Raw genomic sequence first — 16,452 nt, forward strand, 5'->3', positions numbered from 1 at the left:
AAAATTGGTCAATATTTTAAAATTAACATTAAAATTTTTATCATACATAAGTAAAAAGATTTTTTTTTAAATTTTTTGTATTATTTTTGTTTTCAAAATTTTTTTTTAATTATAAATGGTAAAATTGTACAATTTATTAAATGAGGGAAGTGGTGTTTGATTTTCTTTGGTCATATTTTTTTTACTTTAAAAATATTTAAATTTGAAAATTGTTTTTTGTTCTTTTTCAATTTTTAATTCAAAATAATAAATAAAATTTTTTATTTCATCTACAACTCTAAATTATTGCTTCTAAATATTTTGGAGTTTTGTTCATTAAAAAATGTAGAAAAATAAAAAAGTTTTTGATTTCACTCTTTGCTCATTTTTCAATTTTTAAAAATATTTTTGTTTCAATTCTGATTTCAAAGTTTCTATGGAAAAAATCTGATTTAAGTGTCCAATCTTTCCACTTTGATAACAATGGAATCGTCTGCCAAAATGTTGGCCGCAGCTACAGCCGCCTCTTCTGACTGCTTACGGGCTAATTCCTCATTTGCTTCTTGTAATTTCTTCGCCTGATCTTTCAGCGGATCATACATGTCATAATAAACCTGGAAAACAAAAATATTAGAATCATAAAATACATCTCATAGATGACACGAGTTCAGTCATCAGTGTAGAACTGATTTCAATGTAGGATATTGCATATTAAGGTCTGTAAGAGTATCTGGGAAGCCAAGTGGCTTCTAGGATACCCTTACAGACATTACTATACCAATTTTCTAAAATTAAAACTGCAATTTTTCTTTTTTTCAATTTTATTTTCGTCTTTATTTTTCTGTATTATTTTATTTTTCTATTATTTTTATCTAATTTTTTTTTATTATTTTTCCCTGTGTACTTTTTCTATATTTTTGTTTATTTTTTCCATTATTTACAATCTATGCAGCCTCTACATACCTATAGTATAGTTTTTATTTCTACGCTAATGTCCTTATGCCAGTTTCATATATATATGCCAGTTTCACATATATATATATATATATATATATTAAATTTATTTATACAAACATTGATGGCTCCATATGTGCATACATGTTTCTGTAATCACCCGTTGCTGGAGAGATTACATCTTCAGGCCAAGAATTACCCTCGAAAACTGACATTTCAAGATACACAAACATTTCCTTATTTCGTTTACAAAATTAGAATCTTGTCACCTAATATTGAGGGGGGGGGTATGTGTGGGGGAGGATAAGTAAGGGCTTTGAACAATCCACTGCTCACAGGTTTTTATCCTTTCATATCTCAACCTCTTATTTTTTATTCCCTTTTATATCCCTTTCCTATGTATCTCATGTTTTGGTTTTGCTTTATAAAATACTTGAGAAATCAAACATTCTGTCTCCTCAAGCCAGTGGTCAAAGACCATAGACATTTCCGATGGCCACCCAGTTCGAGAAAAAACTGGTATTCGCAATTTACATACACACTCATTTTAGAAGTAAACATACACATATATATCACTTACACATACGCACAGAAATATAAATGAAAATATAAAAATAAAATAAATATAAAATGCAAGAAAGTTACCGACCTCTACATGGATAAATATACATAAATATATGTATAAATATCTATACTCTGACACAGGATTATTTCAAAGATGACCACTTCAGACAACATCAGACCCAAGGCTTAACCCTATTAATTTAACTGTTAACTCGAGGGGATATCACATTAACTTTTATCACCTAGGTGCTAAAATAAGTGTGTGCATTCTAAATGGTTTCCTAAGGCAATAAAAGTAAGTGAACTCTTGATTACTTACTTTGTTTACCATAATTTACCAATAAAATAATCAAATTGAACCCAGTAATCCTGGTTCCGTATCCCTTAGTTTTTATGTTATAACAACATATCTCTTAGTTTTTATGTTATAAAAAAACAATGTTCTCATAAATAATAAATACATCTGTGTTTCCAGAAAAAAATAAAAGAATCGTTTTGGAATTGGAAATGAGACTCAAATTTTCCCGATTCCAATACTCTCAAAAGTTCCGATTTTTCTTATTAATCGTCCTAATATATATATACATATATATATATATATATATATATACATAGGCACAGCCAAAAACTGGAAGAAACACCAAGTTTTTGTTTAAATCTATTAAAATCCATTATTCTTTAGCAACTATTTTTTTCCACAAAGATAAAAGCCTGAATTTTTTCTTATGAATAATATAAAACGTTTACTATTTTTAATAGAATTTTAAATTTTCTAAAAAAAAAAAATACAATTCATTTTTGTCTCAATGGATAACACATTTAAATTTTTTTTTAAAATCATTTATTTTTTCTTTGTTGAAATTAGATTTAGGATGACTTGCTATAAGAATATGCAAAAATATTATAACAAAAGTATCTTAATTTCAAATAATTCTGTCTTTTATCTTACTCTATAGATTTCGCTTGGTGAAATTAAAAAATCCAAAATTTAATGATAGTTTGGAAGAAACTACCGTGGCCTTTACAGGACTAAATGAAATTTCCATCTATTTTTAACGTTTGTTTTAATGATTTGAAAAATCAACTTTATAAGGATTTAATTTTTTTTTTCATAAGCGATATATAGATATATCGCTTATAATTTTACCTGTTCATATTTGACTTTTATTTTACTATAATTTTACCTGTTCATATTTGACTTTTAATTGAACTATGATAGTGTTAACGTCAATTTAAAAACTTAACTTCAAATCGAGAAGGCATAGATAAACTCCGTACTATGGAAAATTGTTATTAAAATGTAACTTTAGAACATTAATGCAACACAAATACAACAAGAACACAATGAACTAGTTAATATTTAGTAGTATAATCCTTCTGCAATTTGACAGCTTGCAATCTTTTGGGCATTCCTTGATTTAGACTGTGACAATACTCTGATGAAAGGGCATCCCACTTCTCTTTAATTTTTGTCCAAATTTTTTTATTTTTTATTTTTTTTATTGCAATTTCACCCCAAACAAGGCACATTGCCACTTTGATGTAGGGGGCTACTATCAGGGACACAAACTATAGGGGTACTATGTGGGGAGTTGGGCAGCAAGATGTCGGCTCATGTTACACTTGAACTTCTGCATGTCAGTACAGTTGGGGAAGCAGGAACTCGGAAGGGAATTCCAAAGTCTAGCGGTTCTGGGGAAGAAACTACTGGATTAGAAGGCTCTTTTACATCTAGGGATCTCAACTGTAAAGGGGTGGGATTTTGCTGCTTGACGGGTTTGTCGGGGGTACTAACGTTGAGGGGATACAAGTGCTTGCAGTTCATCAGAGCATTCACCATTGAAATACTTGTAGAACAGGCAGAGGGATGCTACATTACGTCGATGAGACAGAGGCTTAAGCTTAGATGATAGTTCAGGATCTATTAGGTTGGCGACTCTCTTTTGAACCTTGTCTAGCAGATGCACCATTCTAAATATAACAACAATACTCCATACATGGGTGAATGGTGGCCTTATAGAGGTACAGGATACTTTCGGGCGTTAGTAGCTTTCTAGAACGATAGAGAGAACCTACCTTTTTCGCAGCGTTTCTGGCAATGGTCTCAATGTAATTTTTCCAACTGAGGTTTCCTGTGAAAGTTAGGCTGAAGAGTTTAAAGGATGTGCTTTCAGATAAAGAGTCTTTGACCATTGCTATTGGTGGTAGAGAAGGTTTCTTGTAGTTATTGGAGGAAACAAGTTTAGTCTTGGCAGCATTGAATCTGACCATCCATTTTTGTCCCCATTTCACTACAGATCGGAGGTCATCCTCTAGTGTTTTTGTGTTCATTTGTTTTCCTGTCATGTCGGTTATAGAGAGTGGTGTCATCAGCATATATACCCATCTCACAGACAATTTTGTCAGGGAGGTAATTTATGAATATTAGGAATAATAGAGGTCCAAGGATAGACCCCTGAGGCACTCCCGCAGTTATATCATATTGTTTGGATGTACGACCATCGATGACAACCTGGATTTTTCTCTTATCTAAGAAGGATTTAATTATGTTAAAGATTCTTCCAGTGATACCGTATGATCTGATTTTCCTGAGAAGACCTTCATGCCATACCCTGTCAAAAGCCTTAGATATATCTAGAGCTACCACTCTACCCTCCCTTGCTTTGTCCAGTGAATCGCATATATGCTCAGAGATTATAGTTAGGATGTCTGCCGTGGAACGGACTTGCCTAAATCCGTATTGTTCGTCGGTCAGAAGTTTAGCATCTGTAAGGTGATGGACTAGAGCTTGGTTAATTATGAACTCAAATATTTTGGCAAAAAGTGGGAGGAGGCTAATGGGGCGGTAATTTACTGAGTCAGTTCTTTCGCCAGAATTCTTGAAAACTGGTACCACAGAAGCAGTTTTCCAGCAGGCAGGAAAGCAAGATTCCTTAAGGCATTTGTTGTAAAGTTTGGAGAGAACCGGCGCTACTTCAGCAGAGCACTTTCTTAATAGCACAGCTGGGATGAGATCAAGTCCACATGCTTTTGAAGTGTCAAAATTTTTTATGATGCCATGCACCAGAGATGGGGTGATTTCCAGATCATCTGGTGTGGCATCCGTCTGCAAAGGAAAGTCAGGGAGGGGGTGGTTAGCAGGGTCCAGTGTGGAGTTGGAGGCAAACCGACTGGCAAGCATGTTAGCCTTCTCGGTTGCTGAGCAAACAACCTCATGATTGTTGGATAGTGAGGGAATTGTTGATTGCCCATTATTTACTACACTATTGTAGATTTTCCAGAAGTCACAGGTTCCTAATTTCTGTGCTTCGATGCATTTTTTGGTGCTGTTTGAACTGGACTTATGTTGGTTAAATCTGTAGTACGCATGCTGCCTTTGCGCGATGGCAGCTGCACAAGTAGAAGTAAACCATTGGGGAGTGTGGGGATTGCTATAAAATTTCCGCGTGTGAACACGTGCTTCAATTGTTGTTTTGAACCATTCAGCGGTCTCATTTACGCACTGTTCAGCAGGAAGTGAAAAGATATTCTACCATGGGGCGTCTCTGATGAGATCCCTGATGGCTTCCCAGTCAGCTTTTTTATAATATCTCATTTTGAGTAATGGCTCTACTGTTTTGGCTCTAGAGTTTAGGGCAATTTCAACTATTATCACTACATGATCAGCATTTCCAAGTGGGCTGTGGGCATTCGTAACGCAATCATTGGGGACTGTGGTCAGAAACAGATCTAACAGTGATGCGTGTTGTTCTTGCTGGTCAGGGAAATGGGTTGGAAATGTAACGGTCTGTGATAGGGAATGTTCTTCCAGATTTGAAATTTTATCATTGTGTAGCTGTTGCTTGATGGAATGCCTTACTTTTTCAATCGGATTGAGGTCTGAAGATTGTGCAGGCCAAACACGGAATATCATGCTCTTCAAAGAATCTCTTAACATTGCCACCATTGGTACTGATAACGCCCCACAACAAAACTGAACCTCTACCACCTTGCAGCATTGAAACTGTGCACTTAGGATTAAATTCCTTCGATGGACGTACTGCCTACCATCACTGCCTAGCCTATTGAACTTGCTTTTGTCATTAAAAATCACTTCCGTCCAATATGAAGTGTCATAATCTTCATTGCATCTGACAAAGTTCAGACAGCACTTTCTGTTCTTTACAATAATCATTGGCTAGCATCTTGCAACGCAGCCTCGCAAATTACATTCCTTTAATCTGTTCTTAACTGTAGAAAGAGAGCATTATTTAAAAAGATTACACTGTTGTTGAATTTGGGGAGTCGTTTCAAATCTGCTTCTGAGGCTGCAGATCTTTATAGCATTGTCTTTCCTGTAAGAAGTAACTCTTGTACGACCAGATTTAGAGGCATCACGAACACTGCCGGTGTCTTGGTTCTTTTGCACAATCATTCATACCGTTTTCTCATCACATTTCAATCTGCAATCAATGATTTCTCAATTGGAAAAACCAGAAAGGTGGAGATTAATGATCTCCTGATGATCACTAAGAGAAAGTTGAGGAATATGGACTAAATGTTACATTGTATAACCAGGAGCAAAAACAATTACGATTAGAGATGCTTTGTTGCCTTAAAAATGAATATTTTAAGCTGGTTTTAAGCTTATTTGTTGCTGAAAAATTTCTTTTTTGCCGTCTCAATTTGAAGTTAATTTTTTAAATTGACGTGAACACTAGGATACTTCAATTAAAAGTCAAATACAAACAGAAAAAATTATAGAGGAATAAAAGGTGAATCAAATGAGGTATAGGTTACATTCAATTTAGTTTAAAATTGCGGACTTCCTTTTTGGTGCCACTGTATGTATTAGGATAATGCCCCTGATCCACTTCCAGTTGTCTGATCTAGCTGAAATTTTACATGTGCAATGATTTATATCTCTACAGGTTATGTGGCAAATTACAGCTCTGAACTAATTGTGGTTTCTGTTTTACAGGTGTTTGAACTGAGTCAGGTGTGAAATGGAGCCTGTTGAATGTCGAGCAGTGATCCGGTTTTTATATTTGAAAGGACGCACACCACAGGAGATTTTTGATGAAATGAAAGAAACTTATGGTGATAATGCCCCATCATATGACCTTGTAAAACGTTGGCATCGTGAATTCAAACATGACCGGAAGTCTGTGGAAACACCTCCCAGACCTGGTTGCCATTGATGAGGCATCTGTCCGTCTAGTTGAGGCTACCATTTTGGAAGATCGGCGCATTACTATTCGCCAAATAGCCCAAGATGGCAAGATTAGTACAGGGTCTGCGGAAACTATCATTCATGACCATTTGCATATGCATAAGCTGTCTGCCAGGTGGATTCCCAGGTTGCTCACGCCATTCCAGAAGCAAGAATGCGTCGAGTGCTCGAGGATGAATTTGGAGATGTGCCAAGAAGATGGGTCAAAGTTTTTCAAAAGATTGATTACACAGGATGAAACCTGGGTCCATCACTATGATCCAGAGATCAAAGCCCAGTCAATGCAGTGGAAGCACTTGGACTCACCACCTCCAAAGAAGGCAAGGGTGCAGCCCTCCGCTGGCAAGGTCATGCTCACAGTCTTCTGGGACCAGGACGGAGTAGTGATGACAGCTTTCCTGGCAAAGGGTACCACAATTACAGGAGCCTATTATGCTTCACTTTTGAGGAAATCAAAATCAAGAGGCGGGGCAAGATCAGCAAAGGTACCCTCCTTCTGCAGTACAACGCTCCAGTCCACAACTCGCATGTTGCCAGATCAGAAGCACGGGCGTGTGGTTATGAAATCCTTCCCCATCCTCCTTACTCTCCTGACCTTGTACCCTCTGACTTTTACCTCTTCCCAGCCATGAAGTTGTTTTTGAAAGGAAAGAGTTTCCCAGATGATGCAGCCTTGATTTCTGAAGTCACATTGTGGTTGGAGGACCAACCTGGGGTGTTCTACAAAAACGGTCTCCAGAGCTGCATCAAACAATGGGAGAAATGCATAACTCTGGGTGGTTCCTATGTAGAGAAAGACTAATAACTGTGCCAAGTTTCGTTGCTCTACTGCTATGAGAAGTGGGTTAGGGGCATTACTTATTGCACGCCCCTTGTATATATATGTATATTTATTGCCTACATAATGCCTGAAGTTAAGCAACGATGAAGCTGGCTAGTATCAGATGAGTAACCATTTTGGGAATGCTAGGTGCTATATGTGTTGGCGACAACTCCTGCATTTAGTATCATGCTTGGTCATCTTGACCCTATCTTGCCATCAGAACCAACTGTTTCTGGACGAGAGAGTGTGGTAGATGCAAGTCTCCTACACTTTAAACTAAATCAAGCGCAAGTCACAGCATCATCAGATGACAAACCAGTACTTATTTGCTTCCCCAGGAGGGCACTGTTAGGCACAAGATCGTTTTTTAATAATTGAATTAAATTAGAATTCAGAATGCCATTTATGGTGAAGAAACTTCAATATTATGTTATTTTCGCTTTATATTTTTTCATTCACACTAATTTTCATTAAGCTCTAAATTTTTCCTAGTAAATACCTGTAAATAAAAATAAACTAAAACTGCTTTTTTTTCTGATATTTTTTTTTGCAACCATAAATTTTATTTTCATAAATTGAATGTATTTTTAATTTCATCATTACCATCATTTTCACTTTTTTAACCTGTGAACCATGTGCTTGTTCCATAAACTATATAAAACTGTTTTTGTTCCATAAACCATATAAAACTGTTTTTCCTCCAATTTTTCATCCCATAATTTGTAGTAAGGACTTTCATCAGAATTTGACATAATTTTGGAAAAGGGGAGATAACTCTTTGTAATATAAACAACTGTTTGTAGGCCTTATGGTCTACTATAGCTGAGGTAATGTCACATAAGGACAAATTGCTGAAAGAAATTATCGTATTTTTAGCAAAATGCAAAATTATTTATTGCTTTTTTTTTTATCAATTCATTTCCTATTTAATGATATATTAGCAATGTTGCGCTCACTAAAAGAAAATTATTCATTTATTTTTCAAAGATATAAAAGTAGTGTTTCTCTTAAAAATAATGAAAAAAAAAATTTTTTTTTTGCTAATCTGAAATAATTATTATTAACATATTCAATGAATTTTACACTTCAAAACACAAAAGATGAAAAATAAATTCAAAATTCGGATTTTCAACCTTAAAATCTGATACGTGCACAGTTGTTTTTTTTTTGTTTGTTTATTTGCTTTATGTTCAGTTTTGGCTGATTATTTTAAGCATATTTGTAACCACAGATAAAGAAGGGGGATATATATATATATATATATATATATATATATATATATATATATATATATATATTAAATATCGATTATGAAAAAAAAAAGTACACCATTATAAAGTTCATTCTTCACTTAATAATCAGTGAAAATTTTGTACTGATTTTTGGTAGATTTTTAAAGAGAGATTCCATCAAAAATACTTACTCCCTCCTTTCATTTTGGCCGTACCTATATATATATATATACATACATACATACATACATACAAGGGAGAACATAAAAGTGTTGCTCTAAAGAAAACAACACTTCAGCTTTATTTTAAAACTTTTCTTGAAAAAACTAATTCAGGTAAATTGATTATGTAATAGAGCGGCATCTATTCAATGTAGCCGCCTACAGTGTCAACCACTGCCTCGATACAGGTCCGGAATTGGGAGCATGCCTTTTCCACAAATGCCGGCGGGAACTTAGCAAATATTCAGAAGATGGCGCGATCAGCCAATTCTTAATTGTGGTGGGAAGTCATGTTGGTGATGCACTTGACATATAACCAAATGAAGTAGTTCAGCAGGTTGAGGTCGAGGAAGGAGGGGGGGGGAGTGAGAGAAGGGCACAAAGTCTTAAGCCAAACCTGGGTCTCTTTGAACTTGTGGGCCGACGCAGTGTCCTGCTGCTAGCAGCCACCTGATTGCATTATTAGGGACCACCACACTCTTCAGCACATCCAGGTACACTTTGGTGTTGACTTTCAAGCTGACTTCGAAGATGTAAGGTGGCATGATGTAGCCCTCACTTGAAACCACACCAAAGACCATAACCATGGGTCAGCTGTGTCCTCAAGCATTGAACGGTTCAGATTTGCATTTTGAGGGTGCTGGCAATGATCCTGTTGTGATAACTTAGATTGGTAGAAGTATGAGTTGTACAGCAGCGCATCTCCGATCTCGCTCACTGAACATTGTGTCAATTTCAGACATGATAGAAGGCTCCTATCGCCCTTAGGATTTGTACACAACTAGCCAACTAGTAGATGGTTTGCAACAAAAAAAGGAAATCGGTTTTTTTCGGATGAAATGGAATCATGTCATCCTTTCTAGGGTAACAATTTTATCGTTCCATCCTATATATATTAAATGCTGCTCTCATCTACTATATATATATATATATATATATATATATATATATATATATATATATACATAATAATTAATGGCTTCCATATTGTATTTAATTATATTAAATTCTACAATACTAAGTCCACATTGGCAGTCATTGTTGGTCAACACATATACTGCCTTTCAGATATTTTACTCTCTACTACACCTTTTTCTCACCATGAATGAAATAAAAGATTCTCTTCAAAATTCTGTATCTGTTTCTTAAGTTTTACACAAACATTTGCAGGTTTGAAATGTTGCATGTGAAAAATGTTAGCTGAAACAAATGTTGCATGTGAAAAATGTTAGCCGAAACAAAATGCTGTATGTAAAAAATGTTGGCTGCTATATTAGCCAAAACAAAATGTTGCATGTGAAAAATGTTGGCTGTTATATTAGCTGAAACAAAAATAAAAATAACCAAGATGAGAATAGTATTCCAAAGAATCTAAATCAAAAGAAGTTTTTTCGAACGCATCATATGTGAATGTCCGTATGAGTGTATGATCAGCAACTTACCTGTTTCTTTTCTGGACACAGGCTTTCCCATCGGAGGGTCAGCCTTTTCGTCAGTTCATGGTGAGGAATTTCTTCACAGTGTTGCTAGAAAAAGCGATTGAATGAAAATTAAATCATTAACGGCTTGAGAGGGGAAAAGGTAAAAGTATAAAAAGATAAAACACTTATCACTCATCCCCCACACGCACACACCCGATGAATAGGGATTTCTGTTCGAATGATGCTCTTATATATTTGCGTTGGATTCTCTAAATTCGAAACGTTTTTCGTTTATTATTCCAGCATTACAATCCAAACCCTTCACCATTATTTAAATCAATAAGTCAACCTAAGCCATTATCATGCCTTATTTGTTTAAATATTTTTTAGTTAGTTTATAATTAAAATTTGTGTTAATCATTTGCCATTTTATTGTCTTATTTTTTCTACATATATATATATATATATGTAATAGCTGATTTTATAAAAATTTTGGTAGATGGATTTTACGCTTTAGGTTCAGATAATTTTTTAAACATTCAACAAATTTAATCTTGCAGATCAATTTGCAGATCAATTTCTTTTTTAAGTGAATATTTTGTGAGTAAACAGTTTACAATTAATTATTTTTTTTAATCCATTAAGTAGTTTGGTTTATTGGATTTATAGATAATAAATTTTCTTTTAAAAAAAAGAACATGATTTCATTAAATAATTCCTTCACAGAACAAACCTTGTAGTTTTTTTCTTTTAATCCTATTTCCTAATTATATGGACTTTTCTAGGCATTGTGTATAGAAGAACCTATGACGAAGGATGAGCAGTCTTTGTGTAACACTATTTTGTAAAAACCCACTCTTGTAAATATGCCACCTCGTTGTTTTATTTATTATAGGTAACTTCAAGGTCACAACACTGGCGACAAAAAGACTTATTCGGACACAATATAACTCCAACATATCGCAAAGAACACTGATAACAAGAACTTGAATGTATGCCAAATATAACATAACCATTACTACAACTGCGATGTTGGGTTTTCGAAAAAGATTTTAGCATTCAGAAAAAAGTTAAAAACCAAATCTGTGAAAGGAAAATCTCCAATGTGAGAAAATAGGATTAAAATAAAGCAATATTTTTTTCACATCAGAGCAAAGTCAACAAATTCTAATATAAAGTCTGCTGATACCAGATCAGGCTGTCTGAAGATACTAGCTTCCTGTCATAAAACATTGATGTTATTATTTTTTTCCTTTCCCTTTGCAAAACTCAATCATGTTGTGCAAACTCAAATACAAAACAACCAAACCAAACACCAATTTAAACAACTTGAAGCAAAACATTTTTTTTTAATTAAATAATGCAAACAAAGTTGATATGCTGCAAAGTAAAATGATCAAACATCATATGTTTCTTTTTTTATGTTTGAAAATATAAAACTTTTACCAAAATTATTGGATTCGCCATTAAAAGTTGATATACTATGAAACAAAAGAATCAAACTAAGACATGAAAAATCGCAGCCCATGGCAATATGTTCAGCTCAATAGTTAGCTTTTGTGTGACCAATAACAGAGTCAAGCGAAGGTGATTTTCTTCTTTTGTAACATCCAACAGCTTTGTGGTTAATTTGCTGAATCATGTTGCATTATTGTCAACAAGAAATAACATCTGCTACATCTACAGATTTCCACCTATAGAATCATTAATAAAATTTACAATTTTTTTGACAATCGATATTTAGTATGAATCTAAGTCTAAACTTCTTCAAATTTCAAATATGAAAGTCTTTGTTAAATCATTATTCACTGATATGCTCCCAAACATGCATCTGCACTGATCAATATTCAGTCCTACCTAGTGGTCGTTAAGTTTTCATTTGCTTTACACAGATAAAGAAGTATTGTGGGGGGTGTAAAATGGTTTTAACAGGATAGGCAATTTGCTCCCTTGCACTTCAAATAACTCAGTTTAGTGATTGTCTTATCAGTAGAAATAAACTTCACAATGAGTGGATCATCCGATTTTTTATCTGTGGGATTATTCTTAATGATAACATCTATCAACCTTAGACTATTTCTGAACTGAAGTAGGCCATCATAGCCAAACTCAAAGCAGTGCCAAGAGAGGAGCGTGTCAGAGTTCATGACAATTTTGCATGTCACATCCAAATGTGCTTGCAACACAGATGATTGAACGGCAATAAAACAAAAATTGTTGGACATTTGTAACTGGACAAGTCACAAATGGACAAGTCAGTTGCATAAATTGAAATGTTTATTTGTCTGAAATATGTGTTAGATAAAAAAAAAAGTGTCTGAGCTGAAGATTTTGACCACCCAGAATTTGATTTCTTTTTAAGTTAGTGTGACTCTTTAGAGCTACACTAACTTTTCACACAAAGATGAAGCATCAAAAAAAGTAATGATGCTACAAGTTCTTGTTCAGCCCCCCCCCCCCTAAATATTCCATGTAAAAAGAAAAGATATGTGGTTTCCTATTGTGGTTATGATCTACTTGAGTTTTCCAAAACTAATGGCCAGCTAGATCGGGGATCCCTTAGGCATTAGAATTTGGATTTCCAGAGTGGCAGCAAACTAACATTTTCAAGTGGATGTTTGTGTGTTCTATTCTAAATGACACCAGTATTTTTATATGTTTGTATAGTTCAGCAGATGGGCAGGCGGGAGGTCAGTCAGAGTTGGTCCTTTGAACATCTCATCGTCAGTTTGATTTTCTGTGGTCTGACAGTTGTTTTTAATGACTCTCAGACACAGATGGTCTGTTAAAGTTCGGTTGGACTTTTGTTTTGATTTAGGTGGTCAAAGAATTCTCATTTGTATGTCTGTTTTTTGGTAGAAAAAAAGCAAGTATTAATGTAACACCCAAAAAAGTAAACTTTTGTTACATATTTTAAACTTAAACCGTGATTTTAATCAAAGGAAGAATTCTTCTTTTACAAAACTAAGAAAACATCGACAGGGTGAGTGGACAATCGCAGTGTGTGTAGTGAACGCACACGGATACACTTTCATATTTTAATTATTCTAGGGATGGCAATTTGAGGAAGGTGTGGCTCACCCTACATGAGGGAAGAATTTCAAGATATTTTTATGGTGTAGGCTAGTAGATTAGTATCTAGTATTAAGAGTGACAAGAGGAGAAGGGGCAAATTCCATAAGAGGAGAAGGAGTAACATTCAAAACAAGAGAGGAGCAGAAAACATCTTACCTGATAATACTCATCTCGGATGATCTCTCTCTGGTGTTCTCGAAATGTCATAAAAGCATTATGTCGTGGAATAAGGTCATCAGAGTCCCCGAAGCTGGCACTTTCTCTTTTCTCGGCCTTCATCTTGCGTACTTTTGCCATGGCAGAAGGTAAAGGGCCTTCCCCTGTCATATCCAGCAGACTGCTGTAACCCAAGGTGGCTTTTGATGTTGTTGCAGCACAAACATCTTCATTATTGTGTGGGGGGCTCCTGTGCATGGGTCGATTTAGCTGATACAGTTGATCTTCCTACAAAATAGAGTGAAGAACAACAAAATTAAGGATCAAACTTCAGCTGATAAAAGAAATTAAATTTTTCAATCTCGTGGGAGGTGGTATGATCCATCTTTATGTGTATAGAAAGAGGACAACACAATTCTTTTAAAAACAATTCCGATGAGTTGGAAATAAGTCAGAATCAAGAGAAACACACAAAGTGTTCCGATGAGAGGTAAGATGTCAACTTACTACTCTACCCTATCATCTGAAGGCTTAACCGTTACAGTAAAACATTTTTCAAAAAAACAGAGGAAACTGCCACAGATGGAAAATAAATATATGGATGAATATATGGAATGACATACAAATTTTTGAAAAAATTGTCCATTGTTGGGGAGTCAACTGGGCCACATTTCATTAGGGTGGGTTGGGTCAGTTTTTCATCCATTTCCGATATTATCTGTTATTATTTTCAATATATTAAAATGAGAAAGAGGAATGGGCTGGGTAGAGGCGAAATAAGAATGGGGAGAGGGATGTGGAAAAACGAGGAAGTTGGAGATAAAGATGATGAAACTTATTGAGAGAAGTTCAGAGATAGGAGTTTTAATATAAAGATGTTATGCACAATTCTTTAACGTTTTCTATTTTGTTTTTATTATGGCCTCGACCAACATCAGATAGCTTTGCTAGTACTTTTAATAAATGAACTTATAAAAGAAATCAACACTGTTTACCTCCCACATAACAGGAACAGGTGTGTCACGATAATTATCCCCATGTTCATCCAATTTAGTCACCAGAAACCTGTGTATTAGAAATAAAATGGTTGAAAAAAAAAAAAAAAAAAAAAACTTTTGTCATAAGAAAACAAAAAGCAATAAAATTGTCGGAGAACTCAAACAAATAAAATTCATAAAAACTAAACATGATGCGAACAGGCAATGAGGACAAGACTGAAATTGAGATGAAATTCCCATCTCAAAAGTCTTGTTCATCATTAACCCTTACCCTCGAGTGGCCTTTAGGTCTTCATAAACATCAACTCACTTGCTAATGAATCACATAAAAAATGAAATGCATTGAAGTGATACACAGGATCACATCTTAACTTATATGCCTTAGCTCATTAGAGGTTTCAGGTCTTTCAACTTGCATGCCAGCTGATATTAATTAAACACCAACTTCTGTGACTGAAAAAAAAAGGGAGAAAGAGAGTTGCCTAAAAAATGTTGTTGCTTTTTTGTGTCATAGAAAAACAGTGCGATAATAGTGACACGGTTCTAGGGCATGCTTTTTGCTATAAATGCTGATGTGAGCGTTACTGTGAGTTATTTAATTCTGAAAAGACAGAAGATAATTATTCAAAAAAATATTGACTTAAAAAAATAAATATTTAGCTTCAAGCTGAGGAGTTTTGATATAAACTCAAGAAAATGAGATGAAAATTTTACAAGAAAAAACATAACTAATAAAAACATAATAAAAATAAAAAGTTATAATATGGGGAGTACATGATGTTGAAAGATAACTCTAAGATAGGAGGGAAAAAAGAGAGGAAAAAAGGAAAGAAAGATGAGAGAAAGAAAGCAAAACAAAAAGAGAAGGAGAGAAAGGAGGGAGGTAAAAAAAGACACACCTTCTTTCTTTCTTGAATCGTTTGATCAATTTCTTTACATGTTGGATCCGATTGACAATTCTTTCGTTTGACTGAAAGAAAACAAAGAAAGAATAAAAATCGACCAGAATGCATTTCAGTTTCTTCATAAACAAGTCAATCATTTTAATCTTTTGTTAATAGTTCCAAAAAAGAACAGGATAAATTATTGTATGACCCTTCGAAATTTAAAAAGAATTTGGAACTTTGGAAAATTTGGATACAGGGATTGATACTTTTTATCGTCTGGATTAATCAGATTACTGTTCACGAATTTGACAGAAAGATTCTAGAGTTCAACAAGATACATTTAATAAAAAAGGTCAAAGGTTGCATCAACAGAAATGTTGTGCAAATAATACTCAATATGAACACAGTTTGAATAATCCAAATAATATGCACTTTGAACTATTTAAACTGTTGAATACAAATTAATTTAAATTTTAAAAGTCTTAACAAATCCTGATGTAATGAATATGTGTACATCCGGAATTGGAATAAAACCGTTATCTCATTGACAAATAACTAATATACTGCATGTGATGAGCAAATTCAATTGTAAAGTGAGTTCCAAAAAGATCAAATTCTGTGTTTTTGTTCTAAACTACTCAAGATGATTACACTGTTGCAAATATCGTAATTTTCTTAAACTGAGAAATTTTTTAAAAATACCAAACTTTGTGGTTTAAATATACTAGAATATCAAGAATGTCAAGAGATGTTTTTTAATTTCAAAGTTCCATCCTATTTTATTTTAAAAAATCTAAAAGTTTCATCCTATTTCATTTCAAAAATCTAAAAGTCTCATCCTATTTTATTTTAAAAAATCTAAAAGTTTCATCCTATTTTATTTTAAAAAATCTAAAAGTTTCATCCTATTTTATTTTAAAAAATCTAAAA

At 34.1% G+C, this 16,452-nt stretch overlaps 1 protein-coding gene across 1 annotated transcript in view; it reads right to left on the minus strand.

Annotated features, from left to right (window-relative positions):
- Positions 1–244: 244 nt before the first annotated feature.
- LOC145263659 (uncharacterized) overlaps positions 245–16,452 on the minus strand; it is a 43,325-nt gene continuing 27,117 nt past the window's right edge. Inside the window, exons 2-6 of the mRNA XM_080120531.1 lie at positions 15,535–15,605; positions 14,633–14,702; positions 13,638–13,925; positions 10,428–10,511; positions 245–593 (exon numbers count right to left, since the gene is read on the minus strand). Of these exons, the coding sequence (XP_079976657.1) occupies positions 432–593; positions 10,428–10,511; positions 13,638–13,925; positions 14,633–14,702; positions 15,535–15,605 (675 nt within the window). The 3' untranslated portion in view covers positions 245–431. The remainder of the gene's footprint in view (positions 594–10,427; positions 10,512–13,637; positions 13,926–14,632; positions 14,703–15,534; positions 15,606–16,452) is intronic.

This window comes from Euprymna scolopes, chromosome 39 (assembly GCF_053919585.1).
Source record: "Euprymna scolopes isolate OS-2025 chromosome 39, ASM5391958v1, whole genome shotgun sequence".
Lineage (NCBI taxonomy): Eukaryota > Metazoa > Mollusca > Cephalopoda > Sepiida > Sepiolidae > Euprymna > Euprymna scolopes.